Here is a 17,834-nt window from a genome sequence, read left to right on the forward strand (position 1 = left end):
AAGGTTGAGTATGTTCTCAAGGTGTCTTCATTGATTTCAAGTATCTGGCCCTAGGCAAGTGGGGAAGGAGACATTTTCATTTAGATGTAGACATTGGCTGAACCCGGCCACATGACGTAGCTCAGCCAGGGGGTTCCCAAAGGTAAGTCAAGGTAGCCCAAGTTCAGACACGTCAGGCTGCTTTGTCACCCAGCCTGTGCAGTCCTATATCCCTCCTCATTTCAGTGTGCAGGAGGCATAAGGAATTTGTTAATTGTGGCAGGGTTCGGAGACCTGATGGGCCCTTTGTGTTGTTACATGAAATCAGGGTGCCTGGTGGGAAACCAGGTGGTGATGGTGAGGAGCCACCATTCACTATATTAATCCTGGTCACGAAAGTTGTCATCTTTTTGGAAGTGGAATGGGGTTGTGTGCAGAATCCCCCTTTTGTGCCTCATCAGGGTTGCATAAATAGCATAGGGTTTCCCCGAGACCATGTTCAGGCAGGCTCTAGACCTGGGCCAGACTTATGTGCAGGTAAGAGCAGGCAGAGTGGTTTCTCCAACCCAGTGCCCTGAGCTGTTGGGGTAGGCCAGATGCTGCAGATCCTACAAAGGTAACTTCTCCCAGTGCCCACCCCACAACTTTGCCCTCTGTTTTGCCAAAATTGCCAGTGGCAACTTGAACCTTTATCCACACTATCAATCTGTGCAGAGTTGTTCTCGGCCATGTAGAAAGTCATTATTTACACTTGTAGCATCTGAGAAGGGATGACGATATTGTTTTCACTTCAGGTCAAGCCATGAGCTCCTGTGCATTTTGCTGCACTTTTTATTTTTACTTCCTGAGCACTGCTGTTCCCTGGAGTAGTTGGCTGGATTGTCCTTCCATCCTTTCTCCAGGGTTATAGATATTCACACTCATGAAGGTGGTTTTAGCTCTAGAGAAAAGAGGCTCACTCTATGCTCTCAGTTCTGGTGCAAAATGTCCACATCACAGAATGCCAGGAACTGTGGCCTAAGTCACGTGTATCATATTGAGAAGGGAGGCTGCATAGAGCAGTGGTTCAGCCTTTCCGTTCTCTCCGGTCTTAAAGGGATTCCTTTCTGGTCTATTTCAGCAGTGCTGTAAGGCACATCTTCTCTGTGTTCTGATGGACTGGACTCTGTTCCTGACTCCCAGGAGAGAATCCCCAAATGGGACAGCTGGGTCACAGGCATACTGAAGGAATATAATCCCTGGAACTACTGAAATTCCAAAAGGTATAGTGGTTCTGTAGCCAACGGTCCCTGAGCTTGGTTACTTCCCTGCCCTGCCCAGGTGTACTGTGAACATTCTCTTACATTTTAGCCAGTCACTTGGTGATTTCATTTGCAGCACTCTCATGAGAGCTGGGTCCCCATCTTGTCCTTGAAGGTCGATTTGGGGTTGCTCTTTTCTGAGACTTCTTTCAGGCCCTCAGAATGCGGATGTCTTTCCCCATGCTGTATACACCCAGCATTTGTCCATTTGCTGGAGCAGAATCAGCATGGCTGCAGGTTCTCAGAACTCCCCTAAATGTAAAAGGCAGACAAATGAAGGTGTTGGTATGAACTCAAAGTGTTTGCATGCTCTCATGTTCTCTAGAAACTGCCTTGTAAGTGAGGAAGGAAATAGAGGAGCAACCCTCTCCCTCCATGCCTTGAGCAGACCCTGCTTCCCACCCTATGGAAGCAGGATCTCAAAGCCTGTGCATCAGTGGTTCTGGCTTCTGACCTCCAGAACCCTGAATCGACCTTTATGGTTCCCTCATCTCATGATTGGGAGTAGCTTGTGAGTTGTCATGGGAATAATGTACTTCCCAGGCAATAATACAGGGGAGTTCAACTGTTACTCAGCTCTCAGACTGATGGCAAGTGTCTCAGCACTTCATTATTTCCTCACCTCAGTTCTAATTTGGAATCTGAGACCTCTTTCTGTAGATGCACTCTTGTCCCACTTCTTGGCTGATGTCATGGAAGGTCTGGGAAAGGCAGGTCTGTATTCCCTGCTTTGCTCCTGGGTTCCCACTGCTGAGGTTAACCTCCTACTCCTGCTTTGTCCCATCGTAGCATGGAAAAGCATCAGCTTTGAAGGGGACCCGAAATGACCCGAAGGGCATCAATGATTGGTAAGCTTGGGAGCAGCTCTTCAAACACCTGGAGCAGGCTGTCCAGGAGGGTGACGAAGTGTACACACACATCCTCCTGTGTATTTACCGGGACTTGCATTCCATCAGAGAAGTCCTGGCCCAGGTGTTCCAAAGGTGAGTGCCTGTCCCTCCTCCTTCCCATGGTGGTTCTGCCAACTCCGAGCTCTATGTCTGGGGAAGGCCATTGCAGCCTTGAGCCTGTTTCCTGCTCTTGCAAGTAGGGTAGGAACAGAATCAACTTCCTGAGGTCAGTCAGCACTGAGTGAGCAGAACAGGGAGAGTGCTTCCCTTTTCCAGGCTCCATAAAAGAGGGGTCAGTGGGGAGGGTTGTCAGCATTTAGAAATTGCCTCTCTACCTGAAGAGACACTGCTTTGACGTGACCTCTGGAAACCTGTATACTCATTCAAAGGAGGCTTGAGTTTCCATTTATGTGGACGCTGGTCTTGGTGTGGATTGAGCTGAGTAAGCTGGGAACTGATAGAGGAGCCCCAGGCCCTACCCCTTATCTGGGAAAGTTCAGCTCAGCGATTATTCATTCATCAGACAAATATGAAGAGCCAAACATGTGCAGGCACTTTTTTAATGCACTTAGCCTACATCGTTGAAGAAAGCTGCGAAAGTCCCTGTGCTCCTGGGCTTCCCTGCTCATAGGGGTCAGATAGAAGCATGAGACATTATTCCTTGGAGGTGCACCCAGGAAGTTATACATGACATTCTCATGTCCCTTCTAGTTATGGAGATATCTGCAGTTTTGGTGACGGGGATGGAGAAGGCCAGGAACGCTTCAAAAAGTGAGTGAGCTCTGGTTGAGGAGAGAGGGACACTTCCTCAAAGTTCAGAATTGGGAGTGGGGGCTGGTGGCAGGAGAAGCTACTCAGGGCCCTGAATCCCTCTCATGCTTGCCACTGGACAACAGAGGCTAGGGCTGCCCCACCTGAAGGAGGACAGGGGTGACAGCGAGCTGAGGAAGGCAATCCTCAGGGCCTGACCTCCAGATAATGGCCTGAAGGAACAGGGCAGGTTGAGGCTGGAGGACAGACTCTGTTACCTCACTACACAGAGGGTTATAAGCTCCTACTGTGTGACAGTTCTGTGGCAATGTTTGAGCCAGCACAAACCCTCCATATTTTCCTGAAGAGTCTGTCCCACTGGGAGGGGTCAAGGAGAGACAGATGGAAGGGTCTGTCTGGCTTGTTTGACCCAGGAGCCCTGTCCCTGGGTGGGTGGCCATCAAAGGACAGTGTGGAAGGAATGGCCATTCCTCTTACTCTGCTGCCCACCTGTCCATCCAGCACCATCTCCTGCCTCCTGCTCACCTGGCTGGTTGACTACCCAGATGATTTTTTATCAGCTTCCGGACTTCCCTTGCCTCAGGCAGCTGGTGGACCTTGCGCAGGTTGCCCTGCCTGGGTCTCTCCTGGAGAGACAAGCTCATGACCTCTTCTCTGAGTTGCAGCCCTCAGAATCCTCTGAGACCAAGACAGAGGGTGAGGAGCATGAGGGACAGTGTGCCCCTGGGTGCGTGGGAAGAGGAGGAGGCCAGGCCTCACAAGGAGGAAACTCCTGAGTGTGCCTGTGGGCCAGAAGTCAAGAGGGGGATTGCAGTCTGGGAAGATTTTCTGTGGTTTGCCTGCTTGAGGGAGCTGCACATACTGGCAGTGTTGTCATTTCTGCATCTGGAAAGGAGTATAGAAAGCCAGCCCTGTTGTGTTGTCCTCATTTTCCAGCCCTCATGTCAGAGCCAGAGTTTTAAACCACTGAAGTGCCCCTCCAGAGCCAGTTACATCACTGGCTCCAGACATTGTGTCAGCTCTAAATCCGGAGGCACCTTGAGCACCACTTCCAGTGCCATGAGCAGAGATGGAGCCATTGTGGTTTCCAGAGTTCCAGCCACTTACTCCTACATCTTTTACTCCAGTTCCAGAGCTGAAGGCAATTCTGATGCAAGCTCCAGAGGTTGCATCATGACTCCTTAGAACTGGAGCTGGATAACTCACTTGCTATAGCATCAGTTACAGTTGGTGGTGGCTCCAATACTGCCTGTACTGCCACCTCCAAAGGTTCAGTCATTTACTGCTTCTGATCTGGAGCCATCCACTTCACCATTTGAAGCACTATTTCCAGAGCTGGCAGCAGCTAGGTTGCCACATCCAGAGGTGGTGTCCTTGCCAACTTTGGAGCTGGAGGCAGTTATTTCAGTTGCACTAGCATCAGTTCCACAGTAGGAGGTGGCTCACTTGTCACTGCTACTGTCGCTTTCAGAGCCAGCAACAGTGCCATCTCTGGATCGAGTGTGTACTATGTCACCAGCTGTACTACCAGCTGTGGAGCAGAAGGCTGTACTGGTGCCACCTCTGGTGATACTTGTGGAGGTGCAATCAGCATCACCTCTCATGCCATCACAAGAGCCTTCCTTCTCAACTGAAAGTCCAGAATATGGGCTAAGGGAGGTGAAGTCTCCATTCCTGGCATTCCGTCCCAGGCAGATGGCAGAGCAGCTAACAGGAATGGAAGTGGTGAGCTGGGCTCGGTAGGGTGGAATTGAGGGGAACTTTTCTGGCATGTGCTGCTTGTGACTTGCCATTCCCTCACCTGGGGTCCAAGCATCTTGGTCCAAACCCCAACTCTACCATTTTCTAGCCTGGGGGCCTAGGTAGTTTTTCAATTCCTAATGTCTCACTTTCCCAGCTGGAGGGGAGGTCATAGGGCACTGACCACACATGCCATACCAAGGGACTGCAGAGTTTAAATGTGTTAGAACCAATGAGATCTTTCAGGGCCTGGCCAATTGAAGGGCCAAGATGATCACACACATCTTGTGAGGAGCCTGTTCCAGGGCTCACCCCACTTCTCTCCAGGAGGCCTCCACAGCTTCTACCTGGATGAGACACCAATGTATCCAGAATGTAGCACTGACAGGAAACGTGTATCTGCACAACATTAGAGGGAGTCGAATAGCTGTGGGGAAGTAAAGAAGCTGCTCCTTGGCACGGGGTGCAGGAGATGCTATCCTGTGATTGTTGCTGCTGAGGAAAGACTTAAGGAAAATGCAAGTTTCTTCTCCCTGGCAACATTGGGTACTGGGTCTTGCAAATGCTGGGCAACCTCAGGGGGCAGAGAACCCAAACCAGAGACCCCCTCAAGGCTGAAGCCACACCCTCCATTTGCAAAGCTGCAGCTTGGAACACTGGACCTTGGCCTGGGGATGATGGACTCAGTGTCGAGGTGGGCAATGGCCTGGTGATACTCCCAACCTCCCGAGGAGTTGTTCAGGAAAGTCCAGACTTTCCACTGTCTGCATGCCATCCGGTCACAGCAGGCAAAGATGGGCGGAGAGCGTCTGGCATCCACCATTCAGGCCACCATCAGCCAATTTCAGGGTACACCGTGGGCGAGCTGCATCCTCTGTCCTCTTGGGTCCTGGATTTTACTCTTCACTTTGGTCACCTTCCAGGTTTGGAGTGCAGTGTCTAGGTCCCTCCACAGGCCCTTGACCCTCAGTGTTTGGTACCTCTGCACTTAACTTGCCTGTTCCAGGAGCAGAGCACTCACTTCTTACCTGGTCTCCTTCCTTACTCGGACTAAAGCCCTCCTCCCTGAATAGTTTCACAGTCTGGGTGCAAGTTCACACTCAGGATCTCTGTGGGTGTGTGCCTCATCTAGAAGGAGAGATGCCAGCTTAGCTGTCCCTTCTTGGCTCATTTCTTTTTCCTTCTGCAGGAATGCCAAGACCTGAAGAATTTTTCTTCCCTGCATGCAATCCTCTGTGCCCTGCGGAGCAACTCCATTGAACGCATGAAGCAAACATGGGAGGAAGTCTCCAGGTGGGTCTACCTAGCTCCAGAGACGCTCCAGGGGGAACCAGGGACATCAACAAGGGCTGGATATTGTCCCCTCAGTGACTGACCCTGCTGAAAGGCAGTGTATCCTGTTGCCAAGAGTGGTGTGAGTGGGGATCCCTGAGGCAACTGTTCTCGTGAGGACCTGTCAGGTGCAGAGCTGAGCCAGAGGGAAGACTTCCAAGGATTCTGGCAAAGCAGCACAGCTCTCTGTCCAATTGAAATCAACTAGGAAGAACAAGTGGCACAGTTGATGTGACGTGGGGATCACAACTGGCCGTGGAAAGTTTTATAGTCACTTTCAAAACCATTCATGCAGTCCTTTGGTTCTCCTTGAGTGTAAAATCCTATGGATTTGCATTCACACCATTACCCCAATTTTCTGTTCTTTCTCCTGCCTAAAGGGAGAGCTCTTGTCAGTTGCAAGATATGAGGCAAACTTCCTTGAATTGGGACTTTCCCAATCCAGGTAAATTTGAGGCAGGTGGTGCCGCCAAGGTGGGCTATGGTTCTCTTAGACTGAAGACAATTTTCAAACTTTCTATGAAAAATTCCACTATGGTCTTTGTGTGGTTAAGAGGAAGAAGCATTTAGGTGGCTGAGCACAGCCTGGGAGCAGTTGGAGGCAGGAAGCCCTGGTCATCAGGTGTGGTGAGGCAGTAGTTTCAGGAGCAGATGCTGAATGGGAAGGTTTAGCAGGTCTCCTTCCCTGTGGTAGGATTCTCCTCCTGGGGATGTGTCGGCAGTGACATATGTCCCAGGTGATTTGGAGTACTATTTTGAGGGCTTGTGAAACTGGCGCCATTCATTCTAGACCATAGTTAGAAAGCACATAAAGGAGAAAGGAACATATCAACACCCAGTTCTTGTGGAGGTTCATTCTACCTGCCCAACCTGAGCCTACCCCTCAAGAGTCTCCTTCCTGGGTGGCTACAGAAAGAGTTCTTGGCAGAGGGAACTTCCCAAGGGGCTTCTTGGGGAGGGGTCCATTGGCATGAACTTGGATAGAGATCTGGGGACCGGGTGTCCCATGCGCTGGGACAGCAGAAGCTGCTAAACCAGGCTTGCAGGGTCCCCCATTTCCTTCCCTCATGATTTGTCCAGCTGTGGTAATAACCACACAGCAGGAGGGCAGGATAACCCTGGGCTGCTGTGCAGCAGGGTGAGGTGCTCCCATCTCAGGCCGAACTTGGCAGAGCCTGTGACTCGTCCAAACATCCAGCGGGGCCAGGGTTATGTTGCTGCCCTCTGCGGTCCCTGTTTCCTCTTCTGGTAATAGAATGAGGACACACTGTGGGGTCTTCCTCATGACACAGTAGGAGAGTCAAGGGAAGACAGGGCTATGGGCAAGCTTTCCTGTGGCTCCAAGGTGGAGAAGGTGCTGGAGAGAGGACCTTATAGAGAGAATAACATTGAGTCCTCTGGGGCATAGTGGTTGATCTACACTTTGGAGATGAATTAAGAGGCTCAGGTAGATCGGGCCACTTGCTTAAGGTCCCACCCTGGGTGTGTTGCAGCTGTGATTCCTATCCCACATCTCTGCTCCCATCTGATAGCAGCAGCATTTCTGCCAGCTGATGCGGGCAGGCTGTCCAAGGCTCTAGCCGTGAGAAGGGATGATGCGGTGATGGGGTATGGCCTGAGTGACTTCATTCTCCACCCTGGCAGGAGGGACCTCCATGGATTTCACTGGGGAGATGAAGCCAAAGAGACAGCAGGAGAGTCCACTCTGTGAGTCAGTGAGTGTGCCTGAGGCCAGGGAGAGGCAGGGAAGCACTTGCATCTAGAACTACATAGGGGTGCCTCCTCCTTGTATGACTGCCTCCTGGTGCTGCTGTGCCTGCAAAGCCTCTATGAGCTGTGACCTCTTCTGGAACTTGAGGGCTATGATTTGATCAGCTCATACATAGGAGGCCCTGTTTTAGCCAGTCGAAGGTTTTGGAAGGCCCCAGTTCAACATGGATTTGGGGATCAGAGGGTCCAGTGAGCAAGAAGATTTGTGATTAGCCAAAGCTATCCTTTGGAGGTGACTAGCAGGACTATTGTGGCTCATGGGGCTGAGAGGGGTGTTCAGTGGGAAGTGGCTAAGTTTCCTTGATGTTCAACACTGGGAGGTACTGGTGGGGTGGAGTCTGAGACAGACACTCAGTGCAGGGGTTTGGGTGGGCCCAAGAGACCCTGGGATCCTCACTGTACATCTGATGCCGCTGTTTCTTATCCAGGCCTCCATTCCCCACCTGTGGATGCTCCTGTCAGAGAGAATCTGCCAGAATACAGCGGACCCAGACACTTAGGAAGTGAGTGCTACTGGGGAACAAGAAAGGGGGATGTGGGGACCCTGAGGCTTGGGTGAGAGATTCTGTCCCTGAGCCCCAAGCTGCGACCCCTGAGACCAGCTCTTCCATATGAGCATCACACACACCTGGGAACTGGGGTCATTTTCACATCCAGATGAGGAAGCAGAGGATAGTTGAAAGCCATATCCCATGTGTCCTTTGTGCATCCTTTCATGACCTCACAGCTACATAAGGGGGTGGCTGAGCTGGACATGGCACCCTCTCCAGCATGGCCATGGGGGTAGAAGGAAGTCAGCCCCTCTGTGGTGGGACACCATGTGAGAGGGTGATGCATTTCTTCCTGCCTAACCCCGCAGTCTCTCCTTGGGTCATCAAAGATGGTCGGGCTGGATGTTCTGGACACCTCTGCCCCAGTTCCCCTATTTGGGGCAAGGTCCCTGAGTATGTCTGAGTGCTCTGAGTGATGACCTGCCACTGGTGGACCCTCCTGATAGTGCAGGGGGAGTGGGCTGAGGGTGTCTGGTCATGGCCTGGGGAGCTCATCTGATGGACATGGGCTGTCTGTCTTGCAGGGGAGATTGATCAATTATCAGACAGCATTGAAGGTGAGGAGCTCAGGGCTTCACTGCCAGGGTGGGTGCCGGTGTGAGGGGGGTCCCATCCACTTTCATTTTTTTATGGGAAGAGTTTCATTCCAAGAGGTGAGGCTGACCTGCCCCATGGGGGTGGGGAGGAGGAGGCATCAAAGACAATTTCCTGGAGAAGGGGCTGTGAGCATCCTCTGCTGAGGACAGGGATGACTTGAATGAGAGGGGCAGGGAGGAAGAAAACCCCAGAGAGTACAGACCCGAACCCAACAGCAGCCCCTTTCCCATCCAGCAAGCCCAGCTGGGCCCCCTCAATCCTCTCCTTCTCTGTGCACCAGGATTACCAGCTCATTCTGAGGATCCAGCTCTTCCAGTTGGGATGGACCTCTATCCACTTTAGGCCCCTGGAGCAATTCGGGGCCTGGTTTGGTGCTGTAGAGCAGCTCACAAAGTTAGAGCGGTAAGACCATGACAGAAAGTGGAAAGCAGCAGGGGGCCTCCTCCCTACAGGCCAGGCCCTGAGAGCCTGTGGCCATGGCTCTGGGTCTCCCTCACACCTGAGGCCTGACTACTGGGTTCCCAGCTGCTTTCTTTTTAATAGACTCTCTGAGGAAGCCCTGAGCTGTGGTTCAGGGAGCTTCACTGCAGCCCTCTGCCCTGTAGCTACCACCTGTCCTGTGAGCAGGAGCACCCACCCCTGTCGGCAGACAACACACTCCAGGCCCCAAGACTCCCAGATGTTCTCCAACCTCAGAGCACCAAGTAAGTTCCCGATTCAGGACAGGGCAGTGTGGCAGTCTCAGGGCTCATTGTCTCTAGGTTATGCCTGGGCTCTGTGTGTCTACAATTTAGTGCCGGGGTCCCTCCCCCACACTTCTGACCAGTTCTGTGACAGTGTTGATTGTCCATTTGTTCTGGACCTGGTGATTCTCAATGGAAATAGGAGATGCTCAGTGACCTCTTTGGTGCTTGGAATCCAGAGGGCAGGGGGCATATGAGGGTATGGACTGTGCCCTTGGCACTGGCCCCAGGTGAGTTCCCCCTTCCATCCAGTCACCAGGAAACCATTATCGAGCCCAGCAGCAGTGGCACTTCCCCACCCAGTGACCAGCTCTTGAGTGGCCACAACTTCAGCATTGGGGATGCAGCTGCCTCTCTCCCAGGACACGTGTTCTGTACCTCCAATCCTGATCTGGAAATCAGCATGGGCCCTGTCACCAAATTTCCTGGCAGACAGGAGAAGCAAGAGCCTGCCCACCCTTGCTCCCTGAAGGTCTGTCTCCTGCCCCCATTCACATGCCCATGTTCCCCTCTCCACACCCACAAAAGGGGTTGAAGGTCCTGACTCGTAAACAGCTTCTCAAACTGCCTGAATTTCCTCTGGTTGGCTGGAGGTGTCCCGCAGGCTCCAGGTTTGAACCTGATCTCACTCTCCCCACCCAGTATGCAGAATCGATCTTGTCATTGTGCCTGGAGTTGTCCGGTTTCACTGCAGCCTCCTGCAATTCCACTTCCTCCGTGGCCTACCCATCACACGTGGCCCCCGTGAGTCCCCAAAGAGCCTCAGACCCACAGCTGTTCTACATCAAGAAGAAGGTGGGTGACCACTGCATCATCCACGTCAGCCTGGATGGAGACAGCAGCACCGTGTATAAGAGCGTCCTGGTGAGCCAGGTGGGTGGCCATTCCCGGGGCCCTCAGAGGTCAGACAGCGAATGTCAATGATTGACATGTTCCCTCCCTGCCTCCTGGAGACCACAGGCTGGTGGTGGGGAAAGACAGACACTCAAGCACACCGGGGAGGAGCACAGGCTGGTGTGTGACAGCAGTCATGGGTTAGGACTGTGGACATAGATTAGAGGCTTCCCCCTTGAGTTTGGACAGCCTAGAATGATCTTCCTCAGCCCCTGGGAGAAGGGAGGGAGGGGACAACTTGGAAAGCCCCAAGCTTGAGGTGTGCCTGGCCCCACCTGAGGAGCATTCAGGAGGACAGCAGTGAAGGGGCAAGGGGCATGACTGAGGTGAGAGAGTGCCTCAGGGACTGGGTCACATCTCATCCTGGCTAAGGTAGACCCAGGGCAGCCAGTTAGAGTCCGATGCTGCCACTCAGGGAAGTGGCCGTGAAGTGACCAGATCCTGGATAGATCAGCCAGTGGAGGCACATCTGCCCCCACCTGCACCCTGGCTGCCTGAGGTGCCATGTTACCCCCCTGCCCTCTTCTGGACTTGACTTAATGCCAAGAGTTGTGTGGTTGAACCTAAGCTGTCACTTGGATCACCTTTCTGTGAGCTTTGCCCAAGTCCAGGCGTTCAGGGTGATACAGCTGGGGTGTTACCAATGACTTAGCACAGGCCTGGCATGTAGTAAACCAGGGGTGTCTGGCTCCTTCCCCTCACTGACATCCAGGCTTGGACTCCTTGGAGATCTTCATATTGTTCACCTGAGGAGAATGTTCAGGAGGCCAGATATCCTGGGGGTCACAGGGATGCCTGAGGTGCGGTGGGAAGTGCTGGCAGAGACTGGACACATCCATTTCCAGTCCCCACCTGCATGGAGACTTCTTTCCCAGGGACTGTAGTAGCTCATAGGTGCAAAGCAGGCTGAGGAGGTAGAAGGTAGGGGCCCTGTCCTAGGGTAGTGAGCAGTAAGAGAGATTCATAGGTCTTGTTGGAAATGGGGAAGGAATGACCTCATTCCTTGATGGTCTCCTAGGGGAGCACAAAATGACCACAGCGCCCCTGTAGAAGACGGCCAAACTAGAATGTGAGAGCTCTGTGCACCCAACTGAGACAAGTCCTGAAGGGCCCCAGCCACTACCCTGTTGGGAGCCAGCTGCAGGACCCATGCCCTGATGACCTGTCTCCCAACATGTCCAGGTAACCTGTGATGACAGGGCTCCAGCCGTGATCTGCAAAGCCCTGACCAAGTACCACCTGGAGGAGGAAGCACCACAGGACTACGAGCTCATACAAATAATTTGTAAACATCAAAGTAAGTAAGGGGCTCATCAAAGAGGCCTCTGTGAGGGGCAATCTCAGCAGCATGCTCCTAGTCTCCAGGACTGAGGCTGTGTGCCACAGAAACATCCAGAAATCATGGAGATCAGCATCTCATTGCCCTCTGTGCCCACTGGAAATGTTCCCTGCCATGACCATCTCCTGGTCATATGTCTTCCTTGGGTGTCGCCTAGGCAGTGGGGACATAGTACACAGCTGACATGATTGAAATTCTAGACAAAGGTCTCTTTCTCTGGCCCAATGGGCATGAATGCTAGCTGATGATCCTCAGTAACAGGCCATCCCTAGCTAGGATGGGATGAGCTGAGCATGCTAAATAATCATGAGGTTCGGGGCACCCATAAAAATCTTAAAATCCATGTTCTGTGGTGCAGAAACGAAACAATTTCTTGCTGATCCCCTTGGGAACGTCCAGGGAGGCAAGTCCATAGAAAGCACTATCTTAGAGTCAGGCAGCCTAGTGGCTGGGTCCACGCAGCAGTTACTCAAGCCCTCTATGCTCATTTCTCATCCCCAGAGGTAGAGGAAACCACCTCATGTGAAAGCACACACCATGACCGTGCACCATATGTGGCAACTTTTTTTTTTGTTTTTGGTAAGCTGATCTCATCTTCTCAACACTTATAGTCCAGGGAAACAGTTCTGGGTCCACGGAGGTTTTTGTCTAAATCCTCTCTTATTTTCCAGCACCACTAGGTGAGAGGGGCATGTTAGGGGTGAGCCCGTCTTTCAGAGAAGGGCTTGTGAGACTGAGACCTTGTGAGAATGAGGATCTAGAAACAGAGCCACACAATTGAGGAAGAAGCAAGAAATGTGGTCCAGTATTGCATAACAGCAAGCTCTAGGCCAGGACAGTCAGGTGGAAAGTAGGATGAGAGAGGAAGTCAGTGCCAGTTTGAGTGACCCCAGAGTGGAGAGACCTCCCTGGGCCCTGTTAGGAGGCCTGGGCTTTGCCTGCCTTTCCTTGATTGTCAGAGGCCTTGTCCTGAGCAGTGCTTGATTCATATGAGATGTCTGCATTGTAGAAAGCTTCTTGACCCCTGAGATCTCCATCGGTGAAGGCATCTGGGACTGGGAAGCAGGATGTGCAGATGGGAGGACACTCTGATAGCTCTAAGATGGGGTTGCCAGGGATGGATTCAGGGCCACTCCTAATAAGATTTGTTGGGTTCAGAGCTTTTTGAGTTTTGCCTTTGGGCAGGTGTCATTCCAAGAGGTCTTTGCTGGTCCCGGGCATGGATTGGGAGACTCACGTCTCTGGCACAGGCTGTGGAGCAGTTTGGGGCCCCCATGAGCACAGCTGACCGCCCCTTTGTCCCTCTCCACCAGGTCTGAACATTCCACTCAACACTAACATATTCTATGGGATGGACCCTTTTGGAAATTATAACTTCATCCTGAGCAAGCAGACCTTCCCACTGGGGATGAAGAATAAGAAGAGAGGCTGCTCAACCCTCCTTCACAGGAAGAGAAAGGGGCTCAAGGTGATAAAGGATGACTTTTAAGTGGCCCTGATGCCTGCCCGCCTCAGGGTCTCCTCCCTGGATCTAGCTGGTTGGGAAGCTTAGCTTTCTTGAAGGCTCCCTACCCTACCTCTAACTTCAGCCCTGAACCTCTCCTCCTACATGGAACCTAGGAGCTCTGAGCACAGAGTGGTCCAGAGGTCACTGCATCCTGGGTCCACATCTCTTGGAAGTCATGGTGGATAGTTGTTAAGACACATCATTGTACTAGTTAGCCTAGCTCCAAATCCCAGCGTGCCTCTTTATTGGGCAAATCACCTAGGTGTCCTCTTCCTCTGTGGCCTCCTCTGTAATAAAGGAAGCTAATACACATGCCAACCTCCTAGAGTTATTGATATGTACAGAGTATTAACTTAGTGGCACTGGCATTTGTTCTGTTGTCCAGATGGGTGAATGGAGGCTCTTATGCAAAACTGCACAGCAAGTCAGTAGCTGACCCAAAATCAGGGCTCAGATTCCATGAATAAATTGACTAGACTCTGTTGCTTCTCACATCATCCCCCTGAACCTGAATTTCCCTGCTATAAAAGAAGTGTATTTACCCCCGACCCCCCACATACACACACCAGAATCTGAGAGACAGAGTATATGAAACAATAGTTTCACACACTGAACAACAGAATGCGTAAGGCAGGGATCCATGAGGATGGACAGACATGAGTCATTGCCCCGGCTGGTGGCCTGGAGGCCATTTGCAGGTTTGGTGCACCAGGTAGGCGTGGAAGTGTTCACAGGTTAGGAGATGGGCTGGGTTCTGTGGAGAAGAAGTATCTCTATGTGCAAGTGGATATGCAATAGAATGTTGCATGGAACAGAAAGAACTGGGGGAGGGGAGAGAGGGAGAGCTAAAGAGAGGAACAGACTGAGAGAACTTTGGGGCTTGGCAGAGGGCTCCCTTCAGGTCTTCTGCTGAATAAAACCCAGGGTGACAATGGATCACTCAAAGGCCTCAGAAGAGAGCAATGGGCAGAGCCACCTGGGAACAGGATGATGTCATGTCTCCACCCAGCAGATTGGAAGAAGCTCACAATTCGGGCGTCCTTGGGGTAGAGTCTCTGTGGTGGGAGGTTGGGGGGAGAGCCCAGAACACTGGACAAACATGAATAGAAACACTGAGCAGGATCAAAGTGCTCCCCAGAAGAAATCTCACAAATCTTGAAAGGAAAACATAAAGGGAAGATCGTGAGTTACACTTCCGGGGAAGAGGCTCAGTGTCATAGGAACTGGGAGGATTTCTGTATTTATGCTCAGTAAGAAATCAGGAAAGTGGTCAACACCCTTGTACTTGGCCATTCTAGCTCTAGCATCTCCTCTCAAAATCGGCTTACACTGCCAGCCAAGACATCTCTTTGTGGATAGTCACAATGCTATTCATTGTCACATCAAAAGACTACAGACTTGCCATATGGGTGATAGAGATTAAATGAATGATGTCATGTCCATTCAAGGAAACACTCTTCAGCAGTGGGAGGGAGGAAAGGTTACCTGTGTATGCTCACAAGGACCATCCTGAGTTTCAAATGAAGTGCCAGGTGGCAAAAGGAAGGTGCCCATTGGACAGAAGACATGCCCTGTTGGATATAGTGACGGCCAGCCACGTGTCTCAATTTAGAGTTGTAGTAAGTGCCATAAGCAGATTGCAAAGACTTGGTATAAAATAAACACGGTAAAATATCTCAGTATTTGTTGATATTTACAATATGTTTTAAATATATTTTCAAATATATTGAAATATATATATCATGGTGAAATTTTGCTATTTTTGAATAATTTTTTTACTAGTCTTAGAAAATATAAAATATATATGTGGCTGTCTTCGTATATCTCTGGAAGCCCTGGTGTAGACTGTGCTACCACGAACACACACACACACGCTTATTTGCACTATGCATAGAAAATTTCTGGAAGGATTCACAAAAACGTAATGAACACTAACTCTGAGATGACAAACAAGGGATCTGAGTGGGACATATTTCTTCGCAGCTTTTAAAAATATTTCCATGTAATATTTTAAAAAATGCAAAATATTTTACAACTATGATTAATTCTTTGATAAAAAGATTGGCACTGTGTGATGCTTTAAGAATTTGTAAAGCCCATTCTCATCTAATATTCCCTTTGCCTCCATAATGCTATAGAAGATTCAGGGCAGAAGTCATCACTTCAGTGTGACAGGTGTGGAAACCAAGGGGTAGAAGAGGAAGTGTCCTGATGTGGTCACAGAGCAGGGCATGCAAGCATGACTGGACATGCAGGGCTCCTCAGCACACATTCTTTTCTTCCCTGAGTCCCAAGCCTACTCTTTACCCACATCCACTATGCCCACTCTGCACCTTGCTTGCCTGTGGGTGTCATCAAATTTCAGAAGCGAAGTGGGGAGCAGCCGCGTCCACACCATACCAGGGAACAGAAATAAGAGAGAAGAGTAAGGCAGGACCAGCATTAGTATTGGGGTCCCTTCCTGCCAAGAGAGTCGTTTCATGGATGTCATCTGACAGAGACCAATGCTGGGCAGGCAGTTGAGAAGGATGTAAGTAAGTGAGAGAGAGAGAGACACAGACACACTGCACACACACAGACATATGTGCACCTGCAGAGACAGAGACAGAGAGGTAAAAAGAAAAATGCATTAGATCTCCAAAGTTGTTGGATTCATAAGATGTCGACAACTACAGCACTTAGGCCCAATATGCTCTACTTCTTGTTTCTTTAAATATTGTTTATTTTGCAACAACTGCACTCATTTGTTTTCTTATGGACTGTGGTTGGTCATCGCTTTTAGTAGCAGGGTCTAATAAGTTGGACAGAGGGTACGTGGCCCACAGTGTCTAAACCATTTGTATCTTGGTTATTTCAGAAAAGTTGGTGATCCCTGGTATACAGTATGTACTGATGTGCAGCGATTCCTAAGTGGATACAAAAGACCTGGAAACACACAGAAACCTATGATGTCATGCTATTTAATAGAGAGAGACCATCACATAGCATTTGCGTTTAGCCACATGAGTAAAAATGGTCCCTAAATACTGATATAACTGTTCTAATGAGCATGAGGGAAAGATAACCCAATCTAATCCGGTCAGACCTAGGGCTGCGATTACACAAAGGGACCCAAAGGTTATACTCACTTTCGTTGATGGAAACACTTTCACCCATGGGTGTCTAAATGTTTCATCTCAAAAGACAAACCTTACAAAGGAGTATTGTCCTGCCATTCACTGATAGAATGGTGGCTGTTTTGGGGGTTGTGATTGCGACTGTGGTTTGTCTAGCTGTACTGCTAGACCTAAATGGGATCAAGCCTTCCATTCTCATGATTCAACCCTATTCACTGGGGGATGAAGTAGGTGTTCTCACGATCAAATTAAAACTATAGGTTCTTTGATTCATATGTGAAAATGAATTTATTATTTCTAGGATTATTCTTGTAAGTTCTACTATTTTTTAAAACAGCTTATAGAAATTTAATTGACATACTTTCAGGCCACACACTTTTGTCTTTTTATTTATTTTTCTGGATTCATGAAAATGCCCTAAAAATGGTCATGATGATGAAAGTACAACTATGTGATGATATTTGAGACATTGAATACTCTGGATGTACTATACGGTGCTTGAAGATATCTGAAAAACAATTTTTTAAAATTAAAAGATGAGCGTCCCTAGTGACCTTCTGGTTTGAAGTGTCTGTGTCTCTGAGCTTTGTCCCTCATCTCTGTAAACAAACAAACCCATAAATAAGTTGCCTACTGAGGCTGGTTGCAGGAGGGCGAGGGGTAAAGCGCTCTCTGTGTGGCTCTGCAGCAGTGAGTCCAGGGGGGTCACCATCCATCTCCCCAGCCCTGCACCTAGTGGCTTGCGGGGCCTCCAGGAGTGCTCAGGCCCGGCCATCTCCGGGCCCGCCCGGCATCTTGTCCCCTTTGGGCCCGCCGGGTTCCGAGCTTGCTTAGACCCGGCAGCCGGGCCTCCTGCGGGTGGAGGCGGCGAGGTCGGGACCCCACAGCTGGGCAGTGCGGCCGGAGGGGCGCCGAGGAGACGCAGGCGGTGGAGTCGGGGTGGGGCCTGGCCCTGGAGGGCCGCAGGGGCGGGAGAGGGGCGCGGGGCCCCAGCGGAAGCGGGTGTGGCGTTGCCGACTCAGGAGCGACGGGCTCAGGTGAGGCCTGTGGCGGCTGCTCCTGCCGTCGGTGCCGACGCGGGGACCACCCTGGCCAGGCCCGAGACCCGAGTGCCCGCGGTGCTGAGGGAGCCCATCCAGGCGGCGGGGAGCAGAAACCGGGGACAAGCCGGGGGAAGCCACCGCCACTGCCGCCACCGCGACCTCGCAGCCGACCGCGAGACAGATCTGTGGTCAAGGGGCGGCAGAGGCAGCAGCGAAGAGGCTCAGGGAACGTGGAGGCCCCTTGCTTCGCACAACACGGGG

At 51.0% G+C, this 17,834-nt stretch overlaps 2 protein-coding genes across 2 annotated transcripts; both read left to right on the forward strand.

The window, feature by feature from the left end:
- Positions 1-3,717, forward strand: LOC143683141 (uncharacterized). The gene is made up of 5 exons (XM_077159379.1): positions 1-142; positions 2,070-2,128; positions 2,237-2,263; positions 2,882-2,941; positions 3,443-3,717. Exons 2-5 carry the CDS (start codon positions 2,104-2,106, stop codon positions 3,715-3,717), a joined length of 387 nt encoding a protein of 128 aa, XP_077015494.1. The 5' UTR covers positions 1-142; positions 2,070-2,103.
- Positions 3,718-7,668: 3,951 nt separating this feature from the next.
- On the forward strand, positions 7,669-13,722 carry LOC143683142 (ral guanine nucleotide dissociation stimulator-like). Its single transcript, XM_077159380.1, has 7 exons — positions 7,669-7,728; positions 9,212-9,333; positions 9,475-9,635; positions 9,905-10,146; positions 10,317-10,547; positions 11,751-11,865; positions 13,221-13,722. The coding sequence occupies exons 1-7, from the start codon at positions 7,669-7,671 to the stop codon at positions 13,394-13,396; spliced, it is 1,107 nt and encodes a 368-aa protein (XP_077015495.1). The 3' UTR covers positions 13,397-13,722.
- The last annotated feature ends 4,112 nt before the right edge of the window (positions 13,723-17,834 follow it).

Source organism: Tamandua tetradactyla, chromosome 5 (assembly GCF_023851605.1).
Source record: "Tamandua tetradactyla isolate mTamTet1 chromosome 5, mTamTet1.pri, whole genome shotgun sequence".
In the NCBI taxonomy this organism is placed as follows: domain Eukaryota; kingdom Metazoa; phylum Chordata; class Mammalia; order Pilosa; family Myrmecophagidae; genus Tamandua; species Tamandua tetradactyla.